The sequence below is a fragment of the Protobothrops mucrosquamatus genome, unplaced genomic scaffold (assembly GCF_001527695.2).
Source record: "Protobothrops mucrosquamatus isolate PMUCROS unplaced genomic scaffold, P.Mucros_1.0 scaffold1801, whole genome shotgun sequence".
Classification (NCBI taxonomy): Eukaryota; Metazoa; Chordata; class Lepidosauria; order Squamata; family Viperidae; genus Protobothrops; species Protobothrops mucrosquamatus.
In genome coordinates, this window is record NW_015387938.1 from 139,292 (window position 1) to 161,731 (window position 22,440).

General features: G+C 37.8%; 1 protein-coding gene across 3 annotated transcripts; it reads right to left on the reverse strand.

Moving 5' to 3' along the window:
- Positions 1–1,812: 1,812 nt before the first annotated feature.
- ZNF341 (zinc finger protein 341) lies at positions 1,813–21,703 on the reverse strand. Of its 3 annotated transcripts, none has more exons than XM_015823215.1 (15): positions 21,673–21,703; positions 18,872–18,982; positions 17,189–17,376; positions 16,320–16,469; positions 15,253–15,477; positions 13,437–13,608; positions 12,120–12,207; positions 11,071–11,261; positions 8,736–8,929; positions 7,478–7,686; positions 6,532–6,628; positions 5,092–5,224; positions 4,606–4,717; positions 3,101–3,171; positions 1,813–2,592 (listed from the first exon to the last, which is right to left on the reverse strand). In XM_015823215.1, the coding sequence occupies exons 1-15, from the start codon at positions 21,701–21,703 to the stop codon at positions 2,081–2,083; spliced, it is 2,484 nt and encodes an 827-aa protein (XP_015678701.1). In that variant the 3' UTR covers positions 1,813–2,080. The 3 variants fall into 3 exon arrangements, with proteins under 3 accessions (XP_015678701.1, XP_015678700.1, XP_015678702.1); XM_015823214.1 differs by having other exon boundaries at positions 12,120–12,204; positions 13,419–13,608; XM_015823216.1 differs by having other exon boundaries at positions 12,120–12,204; positions 13,419–13,608; positions 16,320–16,472.
- Between the last annotated feature and the right edge of the window lie 737 nt (positions 21,704–22,440).

Genomic DNA, 22,440 nt, shown 5'->3' on the forward strand with positions numbered 1-22,440 from the left:
ACCATAGCATAGACTGTTTTGTTTTGTATTAGTGTGTTGTATACCTAGCTAGTTGGGACCCCCAATTTGGTCATTAAGTAAAGATATCACTAAGTGAAAAATCATGTGACTGCAATTGTACTTACAATTTTACACAGGACAATGCAAACTGATTATAATGGCAAATACATGATTGAGAGAGATACTGCAAAGATTGTAAATATGGGCAATGGTCCCAAAGTTACCTTTTCAGTAGCATTGTAACTGCAGTCATTGACTGAGGCAGTCACTAAGCAAGGACTACTTATAGTTTGACACATTACTTAGACAAGCCAGTTTAGTACTTTAGTTAAATGAATGCACCCAAGTATGCATGAAGCACCTAGTTTTGAATAATTAAAGTAAATGTGTGTTTTACGCACATTTGGAAACTGCTCCCAACTGTCACCACACGTGAAATATATGTACACATACATAGAAACAGCTAGGAGCCACACTAATGCCGTTATGCAAATTGAAAAAGCTGCAGCTGCTTAAATAAGAGATCCTTCATACATGCCCATGGTTTTGAGTTACCTCTCTTGAAGTGAAATCAAGTTCTCTCATTTCCTGTGGATATAACAGCAACTTTAGAATTTCAGATAAAAAGTACACAAAAGGCCAAAAATTCTGACTCAAAGATTTAACGATCTGTAGTGTTACAGAATGCATGTTTTCCAGAAACTTATGGACAGCATACACTCAAGAACAATTGGATTTGGATAGCGTGACTGCAGGACATCTTGGGGAAAAATAACACAAAATGTAACATCAGCACTAGAAGTAATCCATTGGAACTAATATAATTGTCTCATTAAATTAGAATCATCCATATCTCTTATTATCTCAATCTGGTCTTTAATAAATCTGAAGCAACTACTTGCTCAGGTCTAATAAGATGCAATTGTTTCCCACTATCAAATAAGTGGTTGTGAGGTACAAGCTCAAGCTACATTGGCTCCACAAGTGCATGGTCACTGAGGCTTCTGGTGAAGTACCTTAGAACACTGTTTCTCAACCTCAGCAACTGTTAAGATGTGTGGATTTCAACTCCCAGAATTCCCCAGTCAGCACGAGGTTGATAAATATTGCCTTAAAAAGCTCCCTTCTTAAATGTAATGAATAAACAAACAATTATAGATGGAAAATGGTATGAACACTATTACAGTCCATGCTGGTCTTTTCTCCCTTTTCTAGTTCTTTCTTAGCAGGTGCATATTTAGCAACCCTCAATTCTTGAAAGATCCAGTTTTCTTTGAAATCCAGATGCCTGAGATATTCCCATTTCAAAATTATATATTTAGATGTTATTTCCTTCCAAAGCTGCTGCTCAGTATCGGCAAATCTGGGAAAGTTTGGGAGGGGTGCTCCACCTTTGTCTACTGTGTTTGTATACAACTTCCCCATTCCAATATACCCTGAGAAAGGGAAACGGTAAAAAATACTTTTATGAATAAGTCTGTGAAGTTTTCAAAGAATAAACTTTCATCTTGAAAGTGCAACGTAGATTTTAGGATAGAACCATAAATGGGGTCCTAGGAGTGCATAGGGGAACAAGTAACATATGGGCAATGGCATTATCATGGAAATTTCACGGCTTGCATATTTGTGTCAGAGATCAGGATGCAAGTACGTAATATTTGCACATTAACATTTTCTTGCACGTTTTGTCATTTTGGTGTCACCACCATTCGCTTTAAGTGCTCCATAATGAAACAATAAAATTAAATCAAGAAATGTGGAAAATATTGCGGTGATTTAGATTCGGAGTTCAAGAACTTGAATGAATATTTAAGCACTGAGTATCTTTAAATGAAAAGAAGGTAACTATCCCCATCTGTTTTTAACAGCTTCTTCCAATTAATTCATCCAGATAAGGAGAGGAATGTTTTCACTTTGTAACACGTTTCTTTAAAAGAATGTTGTCCTCTGCATCAGTGAAGCCAAACATTTATACACATACACCACCATTCATTTCTCACTCTCTGCAGCAGTTCTTTTGTATGAGTAAACACAGGAACTTTCCCTCCTACTAAATGGACGCAGCATAGCATTCATCAATTTAGTCAGTAGTGTGGATGTAAACAGGGACTGCCAGCATGGCACATGGACTCTCAGAGCCAGGCTGCAATTCTGTCAGAGAAAGGTTGGGTGAGATGCCAGAATGCTGGCCAGGGTTGTCAGTGTCTGAATTTGCTGCTGACCTGCCAACCACAATGGATAGAACAGTGTCAGGTTCAGAAAATTGTTCTTTATTAGGACCACTTTTTTGAAGGCTCTCTCCACCTGTAGTGTCTTTGAGTTCTGTGAAAGCCAACTGAGCTGAAAGAGGAAGCCCCACTTTCCGCCCACGTGCCCCCCACTTCTTCTGGGATTTTCTGACTGGCAATTCTTTATCCTTTGATGAGTTCAGCCTACATTTGTGGTCCTTCATGTACTTCTGGCGGGTAAAACCTTTGCTACATGTAGGGCAACGGTACTTATAGTTGCCAGTGTGAGAACGCTGATGTTCCATCATATGAGCTCGTCGGCTGAAGGCTTTGTTACAGTACTGGCACTTGTGGATCTTCATACCTAAAAACGAAAGAATGCAGCAAACAGCTTTGATATAAAAAGTTTCTGAAGGCCTCATCTAAACCCAATTAATAATTTTGTGAGTGAAGCCAGATTTGAACCTAAACTTTATGGCACACTTTCTTAGTGACTCTGCATCAATTCTACATACAATTCTATATAATTACACTGGTGATATAAACCATATTTTATATAGGAAGCTATGCAAACTCAGCTACTTTGAATAGATATGATTTATTGAAGGTTTCGCTATCTTTGGCTCTTGTGAATAAATTACAGCATAACAATTCAATGTGGAATCGTTAATTCAATCCCAATGGTAGCTAGAATTGGATTTATTTGATTCAAAGCTCAAAAAGGGAAAACATAAATTGTTAGGACTGAATTGCACTGCTTCTAATCTTCACTGAAGTTGAGAAACAAAATATAAAATGCTTTATTAATATTCAATATATTAATTATAATTATTTTCAGTACTGATCCAAATCAAAGCAATAATTCTACATACCTGAATGGGACAAAATATGAGCTTTCAGTTTGTCCGGTCTATTGAACTCTTTACTGCAGCCTGTGTGATTTCTGAATAACAAAATAAAAATAAGCTATGCAGAGAGGAACTTCTAAGATTATTCATTTATTAAAATATCTGTACAATCATCCTTCTTTGAACAGATAATTCTTTTTCACTAAAACAAAGATAGTCATTTTAGCAGAAGCAAGTTTAAATTATCAAACCTTTTGCTATAGCAAGAAAGAAGTGTTGAGTTCTTGGTGCTTTCTGAGCTTGGTTATTTCCTTGCACACATTTTATTTTCATGCTATGTAACATCATCAATACAAAAGACAGTTGTTTTATATATACGGATAGTCCTTGTTTAGCAACCACAATTGGGACTGGCAACTCAGTCATTAAGTGAAGTGATTGCTAAGTAAAATCATGACTCTGCTTATGATCTTACTTCAGCTTTACTTTGCTTTACAGACCTCCAAAGGTTGTAAATGTGAGGATTGGTTGTAAAATTATTTTTTCATCACTGTCATAACTGCGAATGGTTGTTGAACAAGGACTTTATGTAGTAGCTTGCTATTTTCCCTCACAATGATAATGTTACCTAGTCTGCACCAAAAGAGCACAAAGAACCCTACAGTTCTACCCTGAGTTACTTATATTCTCTTCTGCTGCAAGAATGAAGACCCTACGCGGTGATGGAAAGAATTTTGTTCCATTTCTCTTTCACAATATTTTTGAAAATTACCCTATGAAAAAACAACAAAAAATAACTGCATATTGGTCCTTAATTAAAGAGGTAGAAAGAATAAAAGACTATTAAAGTGAACAATCTACCTCCAAGCAAGGTTGCTACTTTATTGCACAATTTAAGAAAGTCAAAGTCACCCAATAAAGCCAGGAATGGGAAGAGGTAGAGAAGCCAGACAAAGCAGAATTTAACAGAAACAATGCTTTCAATATAATGAGAGCTTTGGGATGATAGGTCTACATGAGACTACAGACAAACCATAGGTCTATGGTTAAGTGTGAGATGATGTGCGATAGGGCCACCTGGGAGCACCTTACAACAGCATGGACCACCTGCGTAAACCACAATTTTTTTCAACTTAGTCTTCCTTTCATTTCAAAACTGGTTTTCAGTGTAGTGTAATAACTCAATGTGTGTGACCAGGGCTTTGTTTTAAACAAGTAACCTTGGTACAAAACACTTAACCCTGCTGTACCCAAACTATGCACAGATGTATTACGGGATACTATTTAATAAATGGAGCTGTTAGTGAGAATGTCACAACCCACAAGCTGGGAACCACTGGGAGGTGCTATGAACTGAGAAAGTTTGGGAACTTCTGATTTGGCCAACCTCAATCAATAAAAATAAGGCAATTCCATCTCCTTTATATGCATTTGTTCAAAAAGCTGCTAATTATTTGCGTCATTTTATTTTCCAAAACCTAAGCAATCCAATAGGAAGCTAGTGTTACTGTGGGCCCTCTGATACTTACGAGAATGGACATTTATATTTCTTGAAAGGCTCATGGATCAGCATATGCCGTTTGAGTTTATCTTTCCTGTTGAAGGCTGAGTCACACACTGAACACTTAAAAGGCTTTTCACCTGCACAGGAAAGAGGTATGAATTCAGCAATAAATGGGTTTGGTTAAAAAGCATTCTAATAAGTCATTTTCTATTCCTGGGTAACAGAAACATGATTAAATAGAATTGGGATTAGTTCCCCAAGACCTTTCCTGTCTCTGATGTATTGCTTCTAATAGATGCTTGTATGTTTAACATATATTCAAATGGTTCCAATCAAAATAGTGATCCATCAGACAGAAATTAAGAATATTGTTAAGAGAACACAATTTTTCAAATAGGGAGGCAAAACTCAACAAACGTAAGGTATCAACGACCACTGAAGATGATGACAGGAGAACCTTAAAACATGAAGAGGTTCAACAGATTGGAAACCGATTTCTGCCATTTCTTACCTGAATGAATGTGTGCGTGTAATTTGAGGTAGTGTTCTCGGCGGAAGAACTTTTTGCAGATCTGGCACTTAAATTTACCTCCTCCTCCGTGTGTAGGGAGATGCCTTCGCAAGTACCTTTCACAGGGAAACACCTATTAAAAAAAGGCAATGTCATTAAAACACTGGTTAAGGTCATTTAGAAGGGTAGTAATACCAGTCAGACCAGGAGGGGGCACTATTTTGTGGCTACAGTTTACTCTTATCTCAAAACCAAAAATAACATTGACCACCAAGAGAAAGTTAAAATATTTAAAAGCATTTAAAACATTAAAAGCATTTAAAACATTTAAAATACAAGGCAACCAAGCTTTCATCGGGCACTCCCGACATCATCAGGGTTGAAAAAAGGCAGTTAAGGGTGGAACCTATATGCAGCCCTCAAGTGAAGGGCTTACGCACAAGTAAAAGGAATGTATCCAGAGCGCAGGAGCACAGGCAGCTGGGTCCGATCACACGTTCACGTAGCCGGATGCAGGCACTTGAGGGCCGCATAAAGGTTCCACCCTTAACCGCCTTTTTCAACCCTGATGATGTCGGGAGTGCCCGACGAAAGCTTGGTTGCCTTGTATTTTAAATGTTTTAAATGCTTTTAAATATTTTAACTTTCTCTTGGTGGTCAATGTTATTTTTGGTTTTGAGATGAATGCACCCAAGAGTCAAACCTTTACCATTATTACCAGTCAGTTTACTCTTAATATTTTTTTGAGAAACTGACACTAAAAAGTGAATGGGGAGGTCACATCTCAAATAAGGGCAAGGCTGAATTTTAGAAAATTTCAGGATTATCTTCACTTTTTAACATGGAAAGCTTCATTTTAGGGGCTTATTTTACAGTTTTCATCTATTTCTCGATTCAAGAAATAGACACTAATTGATAGCAGGATACCTTCATTGCTTTTCATCAGTAATGGTTAGATGGATGCTCTGAGGGCTTCAAGGGCTCTTTTTGGTCCAGGGTCTACAGATTAGCTACTCTTTCCCTAAGGAAATGGGTATGTATAACAAATCTATACAGTAAAAGTCTAAAGTAGATGAGGCAAAGACTTTACTAACCTAAATCAAGTGAACTTTAAAAAAAACACACCTCTGCGTCAGGTAATGAGTCACAGAACAGTATGTTGTGCAAAGGAGAAGATAATTTTGACAACTCAGGTGCTGGCACTCCAGTAGCATCCTATTCAGTACAGATGGTACAACTCAACGGGATGTAAGTGTGTATCCACTATACAAAAGTGTGAAAACATAAGCAATCTTGGGCAAGACTCCCTTTTCTCATTCTAAAGCCTGAGAAACAAACTATGAAATAAACATGAAAGTATAAAGGGACAAAATTTTGCTATTCTAGGTGCTTAAATCATAGAATCACTTATTTTTCCAGAAACTCAATTTACTTGTCTACCTTCTGACAATGAGGACAGGGGAAGTTGTGTGTTGCTGTCTGTAAGTGATGCTCCAGGGCTTCTGGCGTGGAATATTTATTTACACATTTGACACACCTGAAGAAAGAAAGAAAGAAAGAAAGAAAGAAAGAGAGAGAGAGAGAGAGAGAGAGAGAGAGAGAGAGAGAGAGAGAGAGAGAGAGAGAGAGAGAAAGAAAGAAAGAAAGAAAGAAAGAAAGAAAGAAAGAAAGAAAGAAAGAAAGAAAGAAAGAAAGAAAGCATTAGTATGGCTGAAGTCTGCAGGCTAGCTATAGTTTCCTTACCCATATGCATTTGCAAAAAGCATTGTCAAAGAGGAAAACACTTAAGAGATCCTTATTATTATTATTATTATTATTATTATTATTATTATTATTATTACTTTAATTTATACCCCGCCCTTCTCCCGAGGGACTCAGGGCGGCTTACAGGTAAGTAAAAACAGAGCTATACAATAAATATCTAAAAGCCAAATTAAAATATATATTAAATAACCTGTATTAGAAAAATTATAAAATCCCTTTAAAATCCCTATCCTTGAAGCAAATTAAAATTTGCTGAAAAATTAACTAAATAATTGCCTGAAGTCTGGGTTCAAAATTATCAGATTTACCTGCAAAAGAGTGAAAGCTTATGGAATGGATTCTGAGGAGGAACCTATTTATCTTATACCTCTGGTATGCCATAAATAGAAAAAAATAATCTCTACATAAATATCAATGAATTATATTTTCTTAACTCTAGCAGGTTATACTCTCACAGTGGGGGTTTGATTTTGTTACTTTTTTAAAGAAAGGAAAGTACCAAATCATTCAACAGCAAATCCACAACACTGACTGCTCTCCCAACTGCAGTTTAAATGATTGCCCGATACTGACTGTTCTCCCAAACAGATTAAAAATATTACTATTTGCAGTGCTGCCATACTTGTAAACTGCCATGTCCTTCTTGGGGCTGTGTTGAGGGAGCAAGCTGTGGGAATATTGATGGACACCCAATTCATACAGAGAAGGATAGTCCTTGCTGCAGAGGTGGCAACGATAGCTCAGCTCTTCCTGGTGGTTCTTGATATGCTCTAAGAAAGAGTCCAGCTTTTGAAATGTCTGGGCACAACTTTTCACAACGCATTTGTACACCTGCACATTAATGGTAAGAAAAGAGAATTTAAATCGGCATTATCCTGTGCCACCAAAAGCAAACAAGCTGTATTGTACTCTCAGCATTAAATATATAAATGTAATTAAAGGTTCTTGTGAGATTGATGTACCCACTCACAGTGAAATCTATGTACTATGTCTCTAGACAATGAATTATTCTTCTCTTCTTCCAGCCAGCCTCTCCCAGAAGTTAGCAGTGAACCATTCAATTCTTCCTTATGGAGAAAAATACAAAGCTATTTCCCTGCGGAGGTTACACATTATGTCACTGCATGAGATTTGCCTCCAGATTTGCCTCTAGATTGCCTCCTTACAATAAGGAACCAAAGATATGGGCTGATACCGTCTAGCTTAGAATAGTTTCTACACAAACAATGGCTCTCTAGAATTTTGAGCAGAATTTTTGTTCTCTATCTCCTTAGAAATTCCAAGAATGAAAACTAGAATGTCCTGCAAGCAAAACATAGGTCAATGACTTACTGAATGTACTCAGAATAATAATTCATGCACACAAAAATGGAATTGTATGGTTCTTACACGGTGAAAAATATGAAGGTAGTATAACTGAAAAATGTATTTCAACTATCAGAGATCTGTGAATTAGGTTCCATGGAATTGCTTGTGTTGTTATCTAGAATATATTGTGTTATCTATTCAATACATATTTCTAAAGCTAAGTTAAAATATGCATAGGAGGAAATTCCTAGGCTGGATCAATGTGTCAAGAATACAGTTTGCATATATACAAATCACAATTTCCATACCTAGCATCAAAGAGCCTTTGTCAATCAGTGAGAAGCCAATTAAATTAAACAGAACATTACCTTCTCATAGAGCATTTTATATTTTAAACTGTATAGGTTAAAGAAAAAATAGCTGGCAAAATAGCCAACATTCTACATGTGAGTTTTGTAACCTATATAGATTGTGCAAATTTGGAAGTATGCATGCATTGGTCTCCAGCTCATGGAAAAGTGATAAAAAGCTAGGTGTGACAGAATGAAGCTATCTCATGATAAACTATCTACCTGTTCATGTTTATGCTGAGTCATGTGTGATTTCAGCTGGAAATATGTATTAAATTTGTTAGGACAGAACTGGCACTGATAAGAACTGTCTATCAAGACCACTTGCTTGGCTTCCAACTTTGCAGCGTCATGTTCTTCTCCAGGAGGCAGGGCTTGAGGCTGTGGAGGACTGCTTCTTGGAGCATGGTTTAAGCCTGAAGGAAAAGATACAGAACACAGAAATACTAGTTTCAGTTTCAAGCATTTTAAGAGAAATAAGCATTTCAAAAAGATTACAAACAAGATCAGCAAAATAGAATTAATATAAATCATTTTTCCAAGATGAAAAACTGTGGAAATTAGATTTCCTTCTTTGTGTGTCTTTGTATTTCATTCATTATAACTGACGATAAAACCTATGCTCAATTTCACTTTACAGTGAGAACTCCTGTCACCAATGTTACATATTATCTCCAGCATTGGAGGGATATGCTTGACAATGCCAGCTGCTAAAGAACACTAGATAAGGACTTTACTGTACTTGTGAACTCTTTTCAGGTGGCCCACTGATACCTATTTCATCGCTGTGGGAATAAATTGTGGACCAGATGATATGTTTTTAAAGTACTCCTCTCATATTCTCAAGCAATGAACAACTTAGCCCTTGGTAAAGTAGTACACTTGTTATGTGGGCACAGGAGATTAAAGTAGAACAAATATTCTCTAACACATAAGTTCATTTGGCACTGTCAGGCTTGTTTTGTCAGCTTTTGCCTTGGTGAGCCCAATCATAACTTAAAACAGTTTGGCCCTTACCAATCTCAATCAGAATAGAGCTGGAGAAGACCTTGGAGGTCTTCTAGTCCAGCCTCCTGCTCAAGCAGGAGTTCCTATATCATTTCAGACAAGTGGCTGTCCAGTCTCTTCTTAAAAACCTTGAGTGATGAAACATCCACAACGTCTGAAGGCAAGCTCTTCCACTGGTTCATTGTCCTCACTGTTAGGAAGTTTCTCCTTAATTCCAGGTTGCTTTTCTCCTTGATTAGTTTCCATCCATTGTTTCTTGTCTTGACTTCTGATGCTTTGGAAAATAAATGGATCCCCTCCACCTTGTGGCAGCCTCTCAGATACTGGAATACTGCTATCACGTCACCTCTAATCCTCCTTTTCTCTAGACTGGCCATTCCCAAATCCTGCAACCGTTCTTCATATGTTTTAGTCTCCAGGCCTTTAATCGTCTTAGTTGCTCTTCTTTGCACTTTTTCCAAAGTCTCAACATCTGTTTTGTAATGTGGTGACCAAAACTGGATGCAGTATTCCAGATGTGGGCTTACTAAGGCTTTATAAAGCGGTACTAATACTTCACGTGATTTTGATTCTATGCCTGTTTATACAACCAAGGATTGTATTCGCTTTTTTGGCTGCTGCCACACACTGCTGGCTCACATTTAAGTTATCGTCCACCAGGACTCCAAAGTCCCTCTAACAGTTATTGTTTTTGAGCCAGGTTTTACTAATCGGTACTTGTACCTTTGGTTTTTCCTGCCCAGGCATAAAACCTTGCTTTTCTCCACATTAAATATCATTTTGCTGGATAGGGCCCATTGTTCAAGTCTATCAAGACCTTTTTGGATTCTGAACTTGTCTTCTGGGGTGTTGGCTATTCTTCTTTTCATTGCCTATCAACCAGTTGGTATGTACAACTCAGGAAACAATCTTAGTCCAAGCAGTTACATTTACACAATATGCAAAAGGATTGATGTGCATGGATCATTGTAATTTCTTATGATCATCCAGAGCCAGTAACAGAGATGTTCAGGAAGTGAGTGATACCACATCCAAGCACTAGATGCACAGCTTCTGTTTCAGGAATATATCTAATGTGGGCTTTCCAATTTGTTGCTCTCCAGATTCCAATTCTCATAATTACTAACCAACATCATCTTCAGTTGGAGAAGGCCTGTCTAATGCAAAGCAATTATATCTAAAGGGTCATTTGGATATTCTCTTCTTGAGGATGACAGATTTTTAATATATATCTAATTTTAAGCTTAGACTATAGAAGGGAAAATCAGTATTACAGATTCCAGAAGTTAAGAAAAAATTTGCAAAAGGATTAAGAATTACAAGAGTATGAAACAATATTAAATGAAGGGCTATGACTGAGCAAGATCATCAACTGTATATCTGATTTATAGATTCACATGCTAGTACATACTTAAACTAACAGTAACCATAGTTATTTTTCTAACTCTAAATCTATAAAACAGAATAATAGAATAATAGAAGCACTATTATTCAGAGGTTTGGTGAAGCAGGTCCATATGATTGGCCATTCAAGCAGTTAATAATGCACCTGCATTTTCCTCATCCTCCTGCTGGTTGGGGTTGAGTTGCATGACTTGCACAGTGACAGAGCTCCGAGAGATGGTACACCCAATTCCTGGTGGCCACACCTTATGTGTCTGCATGTGCTTCTTCACATTGGATTTTTGCGCAAAAGCTCGACCACACACAATGCACTGGAATGGCTTCTCCCCGGTATGACTGAAGGAAAAATAGACACTACATCAGAGAAGAGGAATCACAATATCTCAACAGAGAGAAAACATATTACTAGTGCACTCGACTACAATCTTCACTGTGGTGGCTTCAGTCTGTTTTAGGATGTTTCCTCTCTCAGCATTCAGGGAGGAGACACAATCTTCTAAGTGAGCAAGTTAATCCATCATTTATGTATTTCATTTACTTTAACTCCCTGTATCCTTTAATACTGAACTTTTAATACCGAACAATTTTCCAGCTGGCTTATAACTACAATTAAGTTGCATTCCAAACTGCATATAGATAGGAATTTGCATGATTGGAAGGCTCTTTCACAAGCAACTTTTCTTACACAAGCAACTTACACATAAGAACCTTATCCCTTCAGGGAGGATAGATAAAAGACATCGTTTTGAGATGTATTTTTCCATGTGACAAGAATCTGCCTGGGGAAACATGACATCATACTAACTCTCATCTGCAGCCTAAAATGGTATACCTCTGTCTCTCTCCTACTGTAGTTCAGAGTTATGGGTCAAGCAGGCCATAATGGTTTATCCAATAATAATAAAACAAATCCTGCCTTAAAATTATGTGCAAAATGTTGTTATCACTTGAGACTCTGGAAGACCTGGTGGTTCAGCAATCAGGACCAAGATTTAAGTTTCACACATACACCATACAGAGACCAGTGTTCAACATTTGGGGGATCACACTGACCAAGCAGAGAGATGGCTTTATTTTCCATAGCTCTTGCCAGCAAGTAAGAATGGCTCCAATTGTTGCTCAGAATATCCAATCAAGTCCTTGGCCTGTCCAAACAGACACTGCTTCTGTCCGATTTTGGAAGCTCAACACTACCTCCTGATATGTTGCTGCAGATCAAAATTCTTGGTGAAGGCTTTATCACAGTATGTACATTTCAGTTTTGGTGACTTGGGCTTTCCTGAAATGCAAACAGCAAAAAACAAGCATGAATTTATGTCAAAAAAGACCATCCTGTTATGGATTCTTGTTTGTTTGTCCATTCTACCCATCAAATTAGAATTAAGTTTGAGGAAGGGAAGTGCAGCAGGGATTTTGAGTACATTTGCCTTATGGGAAGAACAGAATGAAAATAGTGGAGAAATCGAACAAAGTAACCTTATGTGGGAGGAATGTAAAACCATTATTTGCATTCTCTGTTATCATGGGACTTCCTGCTTTACATCTTGCGTTTACACCACATTAATTCAGACTGCATTCATCTTGGCAAGGAAAAGAGCTGCAACATTGGCTTCTCCTACCTATACTGGATTTTTCATATTTTCTGATGTCATGGGAAGGAATGGCACTGCAACATTTCCTACAACATCAGAACAATAGCTCAGCTTTCATGGGTTACAATGTTGTAGTCATCCATATTAGTGGATTACAATGAACGCACTGAAAAGTTAATACTGAACCAATATTCCAATAATGTGCAATACAAAATGACACTGAAAAACATAAATTTCTTGAGGTTTAAATGTGATTTCCTACAGGAACACAGATTTCTATTTTATAAATTTATAGCGACATCTATTCAACTTGATTTGTTAATTTGTTAATCAAAAAGAAAAAGAAAAACCCTGTCCTAAAAATAACCTGAATAACAAAATGAGCCCATTCAAGCATATCTGTTAGTTCCTTCTTTATAATGAGAACACAACAGCTACATGTTTGTGAACTTTATGAAATATGAAATGAACCAAAGTTTCACATTCCTATACCATCCAAAATATTTTTCATATTTTATTACATCTTCCAAATAAAGACAGTTTGTATATCGATTAGAGGCTAATGATGTGAATCTTTTATTTCACATGTTTCAGCATTGAATAGGAAATAATACATTAACAATTTTATATAGTTATAAAATAATGTGTTCTCGGGATTCTAATAACCAGTGTTTGGGTTATATGCCCTTCCAGAAGTTTATGGATTAAATGTTTATCATCCTCAATTATTATTTGCCATGTTAGCTTTGGGGTACAAGAATCACAGTCCAGGACTATATGGAGGATCATAGATTTCCCTTGACAATACGTCACCCAAGTCTTCCAGTGTCATGGACTCCACATTCTGTCTTACTTAAATGTAATTAAGACTACAGCAAGAATGAGTACCAAGAAGATTTACCTTCAAGCAAGTTATTGTCTGGTTTGGAACGACGGTTCTTGGAAGCAGAATCAAAATTGGTCAGATTTCCTCCGCATGTATTATTCAAGGAAGCAGCAGCATTGGCACTTTTAGACTTAAAGCTTTGTTTGCTTGGATTATATACTGGAGGGGAAGGATACACTGGGTTTTCCACACATTGGCTGGGCACCTGAAACAGAAATCAGTGATAACGTATCTGACAGAAAAATATAAATACAGGTAGTCCTCAACTTACAACAGTTCATTTAAACAGACCATTCAAAGTTACAACGGCACTGAAAAAAGTGACTTATGACCATTTTTCACATTTACCACCTTTCCAGCATCCCCATGATCATGTGATCAAAATTCAGATGCTTGGCAACTGTTTCATACTTATCACTGTTGCTGTGTCCCAAGGTCATGTGATCACCTTTTGCAACTTTCTGACAAAGCAGTCAATGGGGAAGCCAGATTCACTTAACAACCGTCTGTGTGACTAACTTAACAACTGAAGTGATTCACTTAACAACTGTGACAAGAAAGGTCATACAATGGGCCAAAACTCACTTAACAAGTGTCTCACTTAACAACAGAAATTTTGGGCTTAATTGTGGTTGTAGGTCGAGGACTGCCTGTAATTCAAAGCTCCATCATTTCTGATTCAGCATTCTGACAACCATGACTTTCCAACCATCACACAGAAGAGAAATAGGCTGTCTTGACTTCCATTGTCAGCTCAAAGTTTGGAAGTAGGAAGCAAAGCAAAGTTCTGTTGCTTACAGGTGAAAACAACAAACTCCTGCACTGCTTATACATTTGCATCGTCTTCTAGTATGGCCATGTGGAGAAACTGGTGCTAATCCTGTTTTTAACTAACTATAATTTGCTGTTTTGGATAAACATTGACAAACCTTAAATATAGTTACAGTAGTTAACATAAGTCAGTACCAGTTGCTTATTAAATTTAACTGCAGTTAGGTTTCAGATATCCTATACCAATCTTGCCAAATGTGGAGAACTTTCTCTGTGGTTAAAACATCATTTTCATTTCTTCTATATTATTTTTTTCTAATTATGCACAATCTAGATTTTCTAATCTATAATCTAATTGTAATCTACAATCTAATAGTTATGACCATTTAAATACAATTTCTGAATAAGAGCCTTCTGAAATTTCTTATCCAGCCTCAATACTGAGTCTGTACAGTAAATCTGTAAGCTCTACCTCTTGAAAGTCAGATTCTTTAATACCTGACTTAGCTTTGGCATTCCAGGACACATTGTTACATTTATTTGTGTTAAGTATTATTATCTTACTTCTCTATTCAACAATCATTCAAACGTCCATGGACAAATTCCTATGACACCTGTAGGTCAATATATAATATTCCTCCTTCTGGTCATGTGCAGCCCAGCAGACTATATTTAAGTAATACTTATCTCTCAGTTTAGACAATCTGTATAGAACATAAATAAATTTCCTTCTTTCAGAGACTGGGAACTATTTCACAACCATTTTCCTTAGGAAGAAAATTATCATCTATTAAAATTATCATCTATTAAGGCTATTATCATCTATAAGGCTGTCAGCCGCCCTGAGTCCGGTAAGGAGAAGGGCGGGATATAAATCGAATAAATAAATAAAATAAATAAAAAATCATCTATTATAATATAACCTTGTGCATTTAGCTATGCCACTTTCTGAAAACCAACAAAAATGGTATTTTGAGGCTGAGTAAAATCAGAGTCAGTATCATTTTACCAAGGCCCATGAGACCATGTAATTGCCACAAGGGAGAACATAATCACTAAGACAGGCAGCCATTTTTACCTCCAAAGGTGGATACGGCTGCATCCCCAGATTCTGTATTTCTACCGTCCCATTCCCAGACATGGAAGTAGATGTATTGTAGACTTCTGCTACTCCACTGCTACCTGCACTGGCCGGGCCTGGCACTCCAAGGGTTCGAGGTTGTGGAGGGGGTGGTTGAGGGGGTGGAGGGGGGGGTGGAGGCTGAGAGAGGTATCCTGCTCCAGGATGCATATTCAAGCTGCTCTAAAAACAAAAATCAGAAATTAGTCTTCCTTCCTTCCTTCCTTCCTTCCTTCCTTCCTTCCTTCCTTCCTTCCTTCTCTTCCTCTCTTTGGTCCATGAATATGAACAATATTTTCAAAAAGATTTTAAGCTTCCTAATATAACCAATATCAATACCCATGTATTTCTGCGTACTAGCAAAATAAAACTGTCATGATAAAGTTCATGTATATGCAAATCATAGTTTACATTTATTTAATAATGTAGGGATCTCTTCTAAGGAACAACTGTATCCATTTACATTTTCAACATAACAATATTATTACATCAAAGAAACTGAACCACAAAGATAAAAAAATGCCTCAAGTCAAGGTCAACCCCTGCTCTCTAGATAGATAGATAGACAGACAGACAGACAGACAGACAGACAGACAGACAGACAGACAGACAGACAGACAGACAGACAGACAGACAGATAGATAGATGATAGATAGATAGATGATAGAGAGAGAGAGAGAGAGAGAGAGAGAGAGAGAGAGAGAGAGAGAGAGAGAGAGAGAGAGACTGTATAGATATAGATTTCTTAGCAACATTAACACAATCCTATGAATGAATGAATGGTGAATACATGGATGGTTTAAAATATGTCCATTTTATTTTATGTGTGTGCCTGCCCTGTGCTTCAAATTATATTTTGCCCTTCAGATTGCTGTCCAGTCCTACTACACAATATTACGCATACGGTATGTTGTCATCAGACATTAAACATTCATTTACAATATACTTATTAATTTTTGTTTTTATAGCATATTCCATTTGTCAGAGCTTGTGTATGCCTTAAATGGCACAGAAAAAAAAATTACCTGCACAGTGGGTTGCACTGTGGACATTGGCTGGTCCAGGGTTGTGAAAGCAGACATGGCTGACATCAAAACCTCATCGCTCACTAAGATATTCCCTTGGACTAGTGTTTGGATCAAAGGAGAGGGTGGAACAGTAATATATGTAGAGATCTGCTGAGCAAAATGGATAAAATAAAATCTTACATTGGATATTCGGCAAGACATTTTTCAGAAAATTCTTGGGGATGACATAGAAACAAAGTAAAACAACTCATTCAGTGTAACTACTCCCTGTAAGAAATTATGTAGTAAAAGTCAAAATTCTGTGAATAAACCTCTTCTGTATTAATTATGTAGCATGGCAAAAAGGGTAAAACATTGTTCAGCTAGCAATTAAGTCATTAAACAGGAGGAAATCTGGTTTTTATTTCAGATATGCTATTGCAGCCTTCCCAAACTTAAACTCTAAGCCCACCCATTCTAGATGTTACACCAGCTTGAACTCGGCTACCTCCACTGCCAATCCCCATACTGAGTCCGCTACCTCTGTTTTACATCACTACAGTCCCCAACTCCTGGGCCGTGGCCCACTACCGGGACGCAATCTGTTCGGAACAGGGCCGCACAAGCGGCGGGCAAGCATGCATGTACATGCATGCCTGCCACTCACACAGAACCATCCCCTCTTCCCCCCCCCCGCCAGTCTGCCAAGCCAGAAAGGTTGGGGACCATTGCTCTTAAGGTAATCAATGACAACCAATAACAGGTTTTACACATGCTGAGATTGACTTTGGAATATAAGAGGAAACACTTGCATATTTAGTACACAGGTATGCTTAGGTATAACTGGTGACCCAGCCACAAAAAGCTCCAGCATTCAGCATCTCTACCTGACGATTGGTGGTCTGAGCCTGCTGTACTGAGGTAATGGACGGAGTATAAACACTGTTAGTAGCTAAGGAGACTGTAGCCAGTGAGGGGGCATGGCCTTGACACTGTTCCCGCTTATGAGTCATGAATGCTGGCAATGAGTTGAATTGCTTCTTACATTTCCCACAGAGAAATACATCTTCGTCATCTGAAATCAGGGAAAGAAAAAAAAAAATTTATTTAACCTCAAAGACTTCCTCCGAAGAAGACACCAAGTTTCAGCAGAACAAAGTGATAAGAAATTATTAACTAAAAATTGTCCCTCTGGAGTTGGGAGAATCCTTAGCTTTCTCACAGCACATCCCATCTGACGTCCCCAATGTGTGACTATTCATTTAGCAACTATTCAAAGTTATGACGGTGCCTGGGAAAAAAGTGGCTTACAATCCATTCCTTGCACTTACAACCGCTGCACTGTCCCCACAGTCTCATGGTTGCAATTTGGACGCTTGGCAACAAACATGTCTTAGTGGCATTGCAGCATCTGGGGAAGTCAGCAGGGAAAGTTGGCAATCATGTGCTGTCTCACTTAAGTATCATAGCATGAAAAGACTGTTTCAGAAAAGGCTACACTCCCCAAAACAGTCAAATTTGTAGACTGGACATCCATTTAGATTCATCTCTATCACTACAGGCTCAGGTATACATAATGCCTTTCATTGGCCAAAATTGGTACAATAGCTATGATCCTACTAAAATATAGTCTCATATCAATAAACCATGCTTGGTTAATCTCTCATCTAGATTGCCATAATCCATTATATATTGGATTGTCTCTGAAAACCATCCAGAAACTTCAGTTATCATCAAATTTGGCAGTAAGAGTACTGAATGGAATTGGATGTTATAACCATATTATACCAGTTTTATGCCATCTTTACTTGGCCTCAATTTTTTTCTGATTGCAGTTGAAGAGATAAATATTAACCTCTAAGGTCCTGCATGGTATTTGAACAGAACTCCAACTGGTATGATTTTAGCTATACATGATGCCTGAGTGTGGCAGGTAATTTCTCAGATGTGGGCCTTCTCAGTGCTAATCCTCCAACTCTGAAATGCTCTAGAGCCTATTTTATTGTCAACACTATGCAATAACCTTTTTAATTGTCACAGGTCTTCATGATAGCATATTATAATACTATGAACTACTCAGAACCTTTTTGGAATTGAGCAGCATATAAATTGCAGAAATAAATTTGAATTGGATATGCTACACAGACGTTATTTAATAGTATTTTTAATTATGTTTTTATATAATGTCTTTGTGTGTTTGTTTTTAAAACAATTGCTAACTGTCCTGGGAAAACAGTATCCTGAATCAGCAATCATATATGTCTATTTAAAAAATAAAGGTATAGTGAGAACAAAACCAAATAAAGTGATATCTTATGCTAAATGAATTTATGTTAATGGCAGCAAGGTGATAATACATAGCAAATTAACTTCCCTACTACAATTTTTTGCACAGCTAGTGAATATAAAATGGTTTCATTAATATTGTTTCAGGATCATATAACTCTTTGAATACAAGGGATAAAGAATAAAGTAGTAGTGCATGCATACACTCACAGACACACTGGAACCAATTACTGTGTTACTGCACATCACAAGAAGCAACAAAGAAGTCCCAATGCAAGACTCACCCATGGACTGGATGGATGAAGATGTGTTGACTGTCTGTGATGATGGATCTGTAACACCTCCTTGGCCATCTAACAAGGACTGAACAGCTAGCACTGTCTGATTATCCATTCCTGGAAGGAATAGAAATGGCAATCAGAAGATCTGTATTCCTTCCAGGGACAAAAATTATGAAAAATTGACTGTGATAAAACCTATTTCGGCACATTAACTTCCATGTTATTTCCAGTTTTCTTACAATGTAGGGATCTTTATTAACTCAAGTACTGTACTTAATCAATTCAGATCACAAACATATGTGTTATGTTTACAATTGTCTGGTCACACAAACACACACACTCCATTACTTGACAAAATTGCCACCTCTTTACATTTGATTAGGTAGGATCTTCTTTCTCTTCCTGGTTCCAAGGTGCCACTCTGGACTTTCAGGAACCTGGCCTTACAGCTCAGTTCTTTTTTCTTTTACCTTTGTGAAAGTTTGATGGCTTTTAACTACTGTAATATAGTTTGAAACTGCAAATTAGCCAATATCTTAATAACATCATGCTTCAAGATAATATAGGAGACTGTAGTAATAATCCCTAATTCCACTCCTTCCCTCCTCCTCCTCCTCCTCCTCCATCCATAATCTGTAGTAATTACCTCTCTTGTCATGTAAGCTCTTTCTCATCACCTCCAATAAAAGTATCTTGATTATAATGTTGGTATAAATATTATGTATGTATTTTAAATACACTAAATGCTTTTCCAGAATGAAACTGTGTTTGGGTTAACTATAGTTGGAAAGGAGCTGTAAATTCATACATAAGTTATATGTGATGTATATGCAAGTGTTCAGACAAGAAAATTTGTCATAATCCTCCTAAACAAAAGATGAAGATCCAGAAAAAAGGAACCTTAGTTACTTTCTATTCTACCAGATAGAGATTTGGAATACATATGTGTTATATATTAGTGCCATGTAGAAAGGTTCTGTCATTTTTCTACCAACTGGCCGTCAATTTGATCAAAAGGAAATTACCACTGATATTTTTTAAAAGATGGTGGAAGCAGTAGTCTCTGCTAGCTCAAAGAACAAAATAAACTCAGAGGGAGAAAATCAAAATGAGCCCTGTATCCTAAGAATTAGATAGAAAAACTGTCTCAAAAACTTCTTTTTTAAAAGAAGATAATTTTAAGAACATCATAAGATAGATTTTGAAATAGCTTGAGGGCATCTTGTGTCCAATATTATTACTAGCTATTCTAAGCCTCAAAGATGCACTTAGTAAAGAGACAAGATTTCCAATAAAGTGAAGCAGCACTTTCAGTTCTTAAATTGTCGATGTTGAGGTAACACATGTTTTTTCAAGTTGAGACAGGCCTCATATCAAACTGTTCCAAAATAAGAATGTTTTGCACAGATCCAATCATTGTTTGGATAGTGGTTTATTCTTTGGTATTAATTTAATCAATGGTTTGTGTCAGATTTCACTATACAGAACATGGAACCACCAACTTTCAAACCTAAAAGTGACAAGGAGTTTTTATAGACCAGAGTATGGGATCTAGTAATTGTTTCTTTTTATACAATACTTAAAGGATTAGCACACTTTTCTGAAAGACTTGTGATATGACAGCCCACTAAACTGTTTCACTGCTGTAATATCACATGCCACATCAACTGCAAAATCACCCGCCAATGGTTGAATTTACTTGTCAGACTAGGCTAAATATTTATCTGGCTTATGTTTCAATGGCCTGGGCAATAGGGCCTAGTAAATAAACAATAAGTAAAAGAAATTACTGTTCAACACAACATACAAAACCTTGGGTTTCTTCCAGACAAACATGATACAATTGCTGTTTTAGAGCATTTTCAGAAGACATAATAAATTTAAGTGGCTGCATTCACACAACAATGGAAACAGAACCTAAACTAGCCACATTAGTCGGTCCTGAGATGTGTAAATCATGTAACCAATAGATGTTCTTTTAAATTATATAACATTGTGGAAAAGGATCCAGTTGGCCAAAATAGACAGGGAGCTGCATTACACAGATTGCTGATCCAACTCATCAGGGATTATTCTTCTTAAACGTTCAGTTTTTACAGAAGCATACCGTATCTTAAAGTTTGATGCAGTTAGGGGGAGGGAATGTAATTTGCAACCAGGAAACATTTTCAATTTTGAACTGCCACTGCAGGTAGCAACTGCATTTGCATTTGTAAAAAATAGCCTTAGCGGCAGCGGTTTTCACAAATGTACGTGCCCAGACTTTAATGGCACACTAATAACTACGATGCAATTCTTCCAGGGAACGGTGGCGATGTTACACAAGCTGCATTATTCAAGAATCTAGCAAAGGCACCTTTAGAGGTAAAAGGGACTCTCACAGAGAGAAAATTAAAGCAACAAATGCCCTTTGAGGGGAATTTGCAAAAGCGGAGGTAGCAATGACAGAGCCACCGTCCCTTCTTCCTTTGGGAACAATATCCAGGAGGACCCGAGCCGCCTGCTTGCTTTTCGTCCCTTGCCAAGATTTGGCTCCTCCGGGATTTATCGGGCGAAACAAACCCGCGCACGCAGATCGCCGGATGGTGCGATTACTCTCCAAGACAGACACTGAACAGTGGCTGTTCCAGGAACCCTCCCTCAGCGCCAGAGATGGCTTAAGGCGGCACCGCCGCCTTCTCAGCCCCCGTCCCATCCACAACGGCGGGAGGGAGGCGCCCAGCGTGGAATAGCCGCGCTTTTTTTTTTTTTAATGGACTTTCCCCGCCGCGAGGCCTCAACCCGCCCGGCTCCCCGAGATATACCTTCCAGCGCCTCGAATATCGCCTGCGCCATCTTGAAGCTGAGGCAGCCACAACAGAACAACTTAAACGGGCATTATGGGAAGACGAAGGAGGGTCGTTCCTCCGCTAGGGGGAGCGCGAGGCGACAAGGTGGGGAGGGGAGGCTGGCTCAGGGAATAGCCTTGCTGTGGGGAAGCCGATACCTATCTGGAAGGGGCGGAGCTTCCTGGCCGTAGTGTTGACAAGAGGGGTTACTGCTGCGGTGTCCCAATCTGTGAGTCGGCTTCTTCAGGGAGGGGAGGAACCGAAATTATCTTTTAATTTATATAGAAGAAATATCAGAGTTTCTTCAGGAACCCCTAGAGCAAAAAGGAGAACAAAGGAAAAACTGCATTTTGAAAGCTGAGCTTAGAGACAACCTTGTTCTTTGTTCGGGTTGGCTAGAGGAAAAGTTGTATTTGAATAGGATTTCCCAAGGCTGGACCATCTGTCCAGATTTTGAGGACTTCCATGCCTCTTCATCCATTCCTCCTTTTTGCATCATCTTGCGTGACTCATACATTTGGAGAACCTGAAAGTTTCTATGATGTTTTGTACTTTTTTACCTTTACCTTTTATATTAGTCCTAATAAAGGTATTATTCAACTATGGATTTGGATGTGCATTCAGCAGGACCTATGTGCAGCCTAAAGGTTATTGCAGAAGAACATAATATTGGATGCTTATGTATTTTGTTTAATGTTCAGACTCAGCCACCAAAGGCAGGTGTAGAGTAATAGAGTTGTGTTG

What these genes read in the sequence shown, in the direction of transcription:
- ZNF341 (XM_015823216.1), bottom strand. Translation starts at nt 21,703, where the DNA reads ATGGCGCAGGCGATATTCGAGGCGCTGGAAG. An exon ending in GGAGGATGAGGAAAATGCAG is followed by an intron (nt 8,930 to 11,070) that starts GTGCATTATTAA and finishes CTTTTCCTTCAG; the next exon opens with GCTTAAACCATGCTCCAAGA. An exon ending in TCATATTTTGTCCCATTCAG is followed by an intron (nt 2,593 to 3,100) that starts GTATGTAGAATT and finishes TTTCGTTTTTAG; the next exon opens with GTATGAAGATCCACAAGTGC.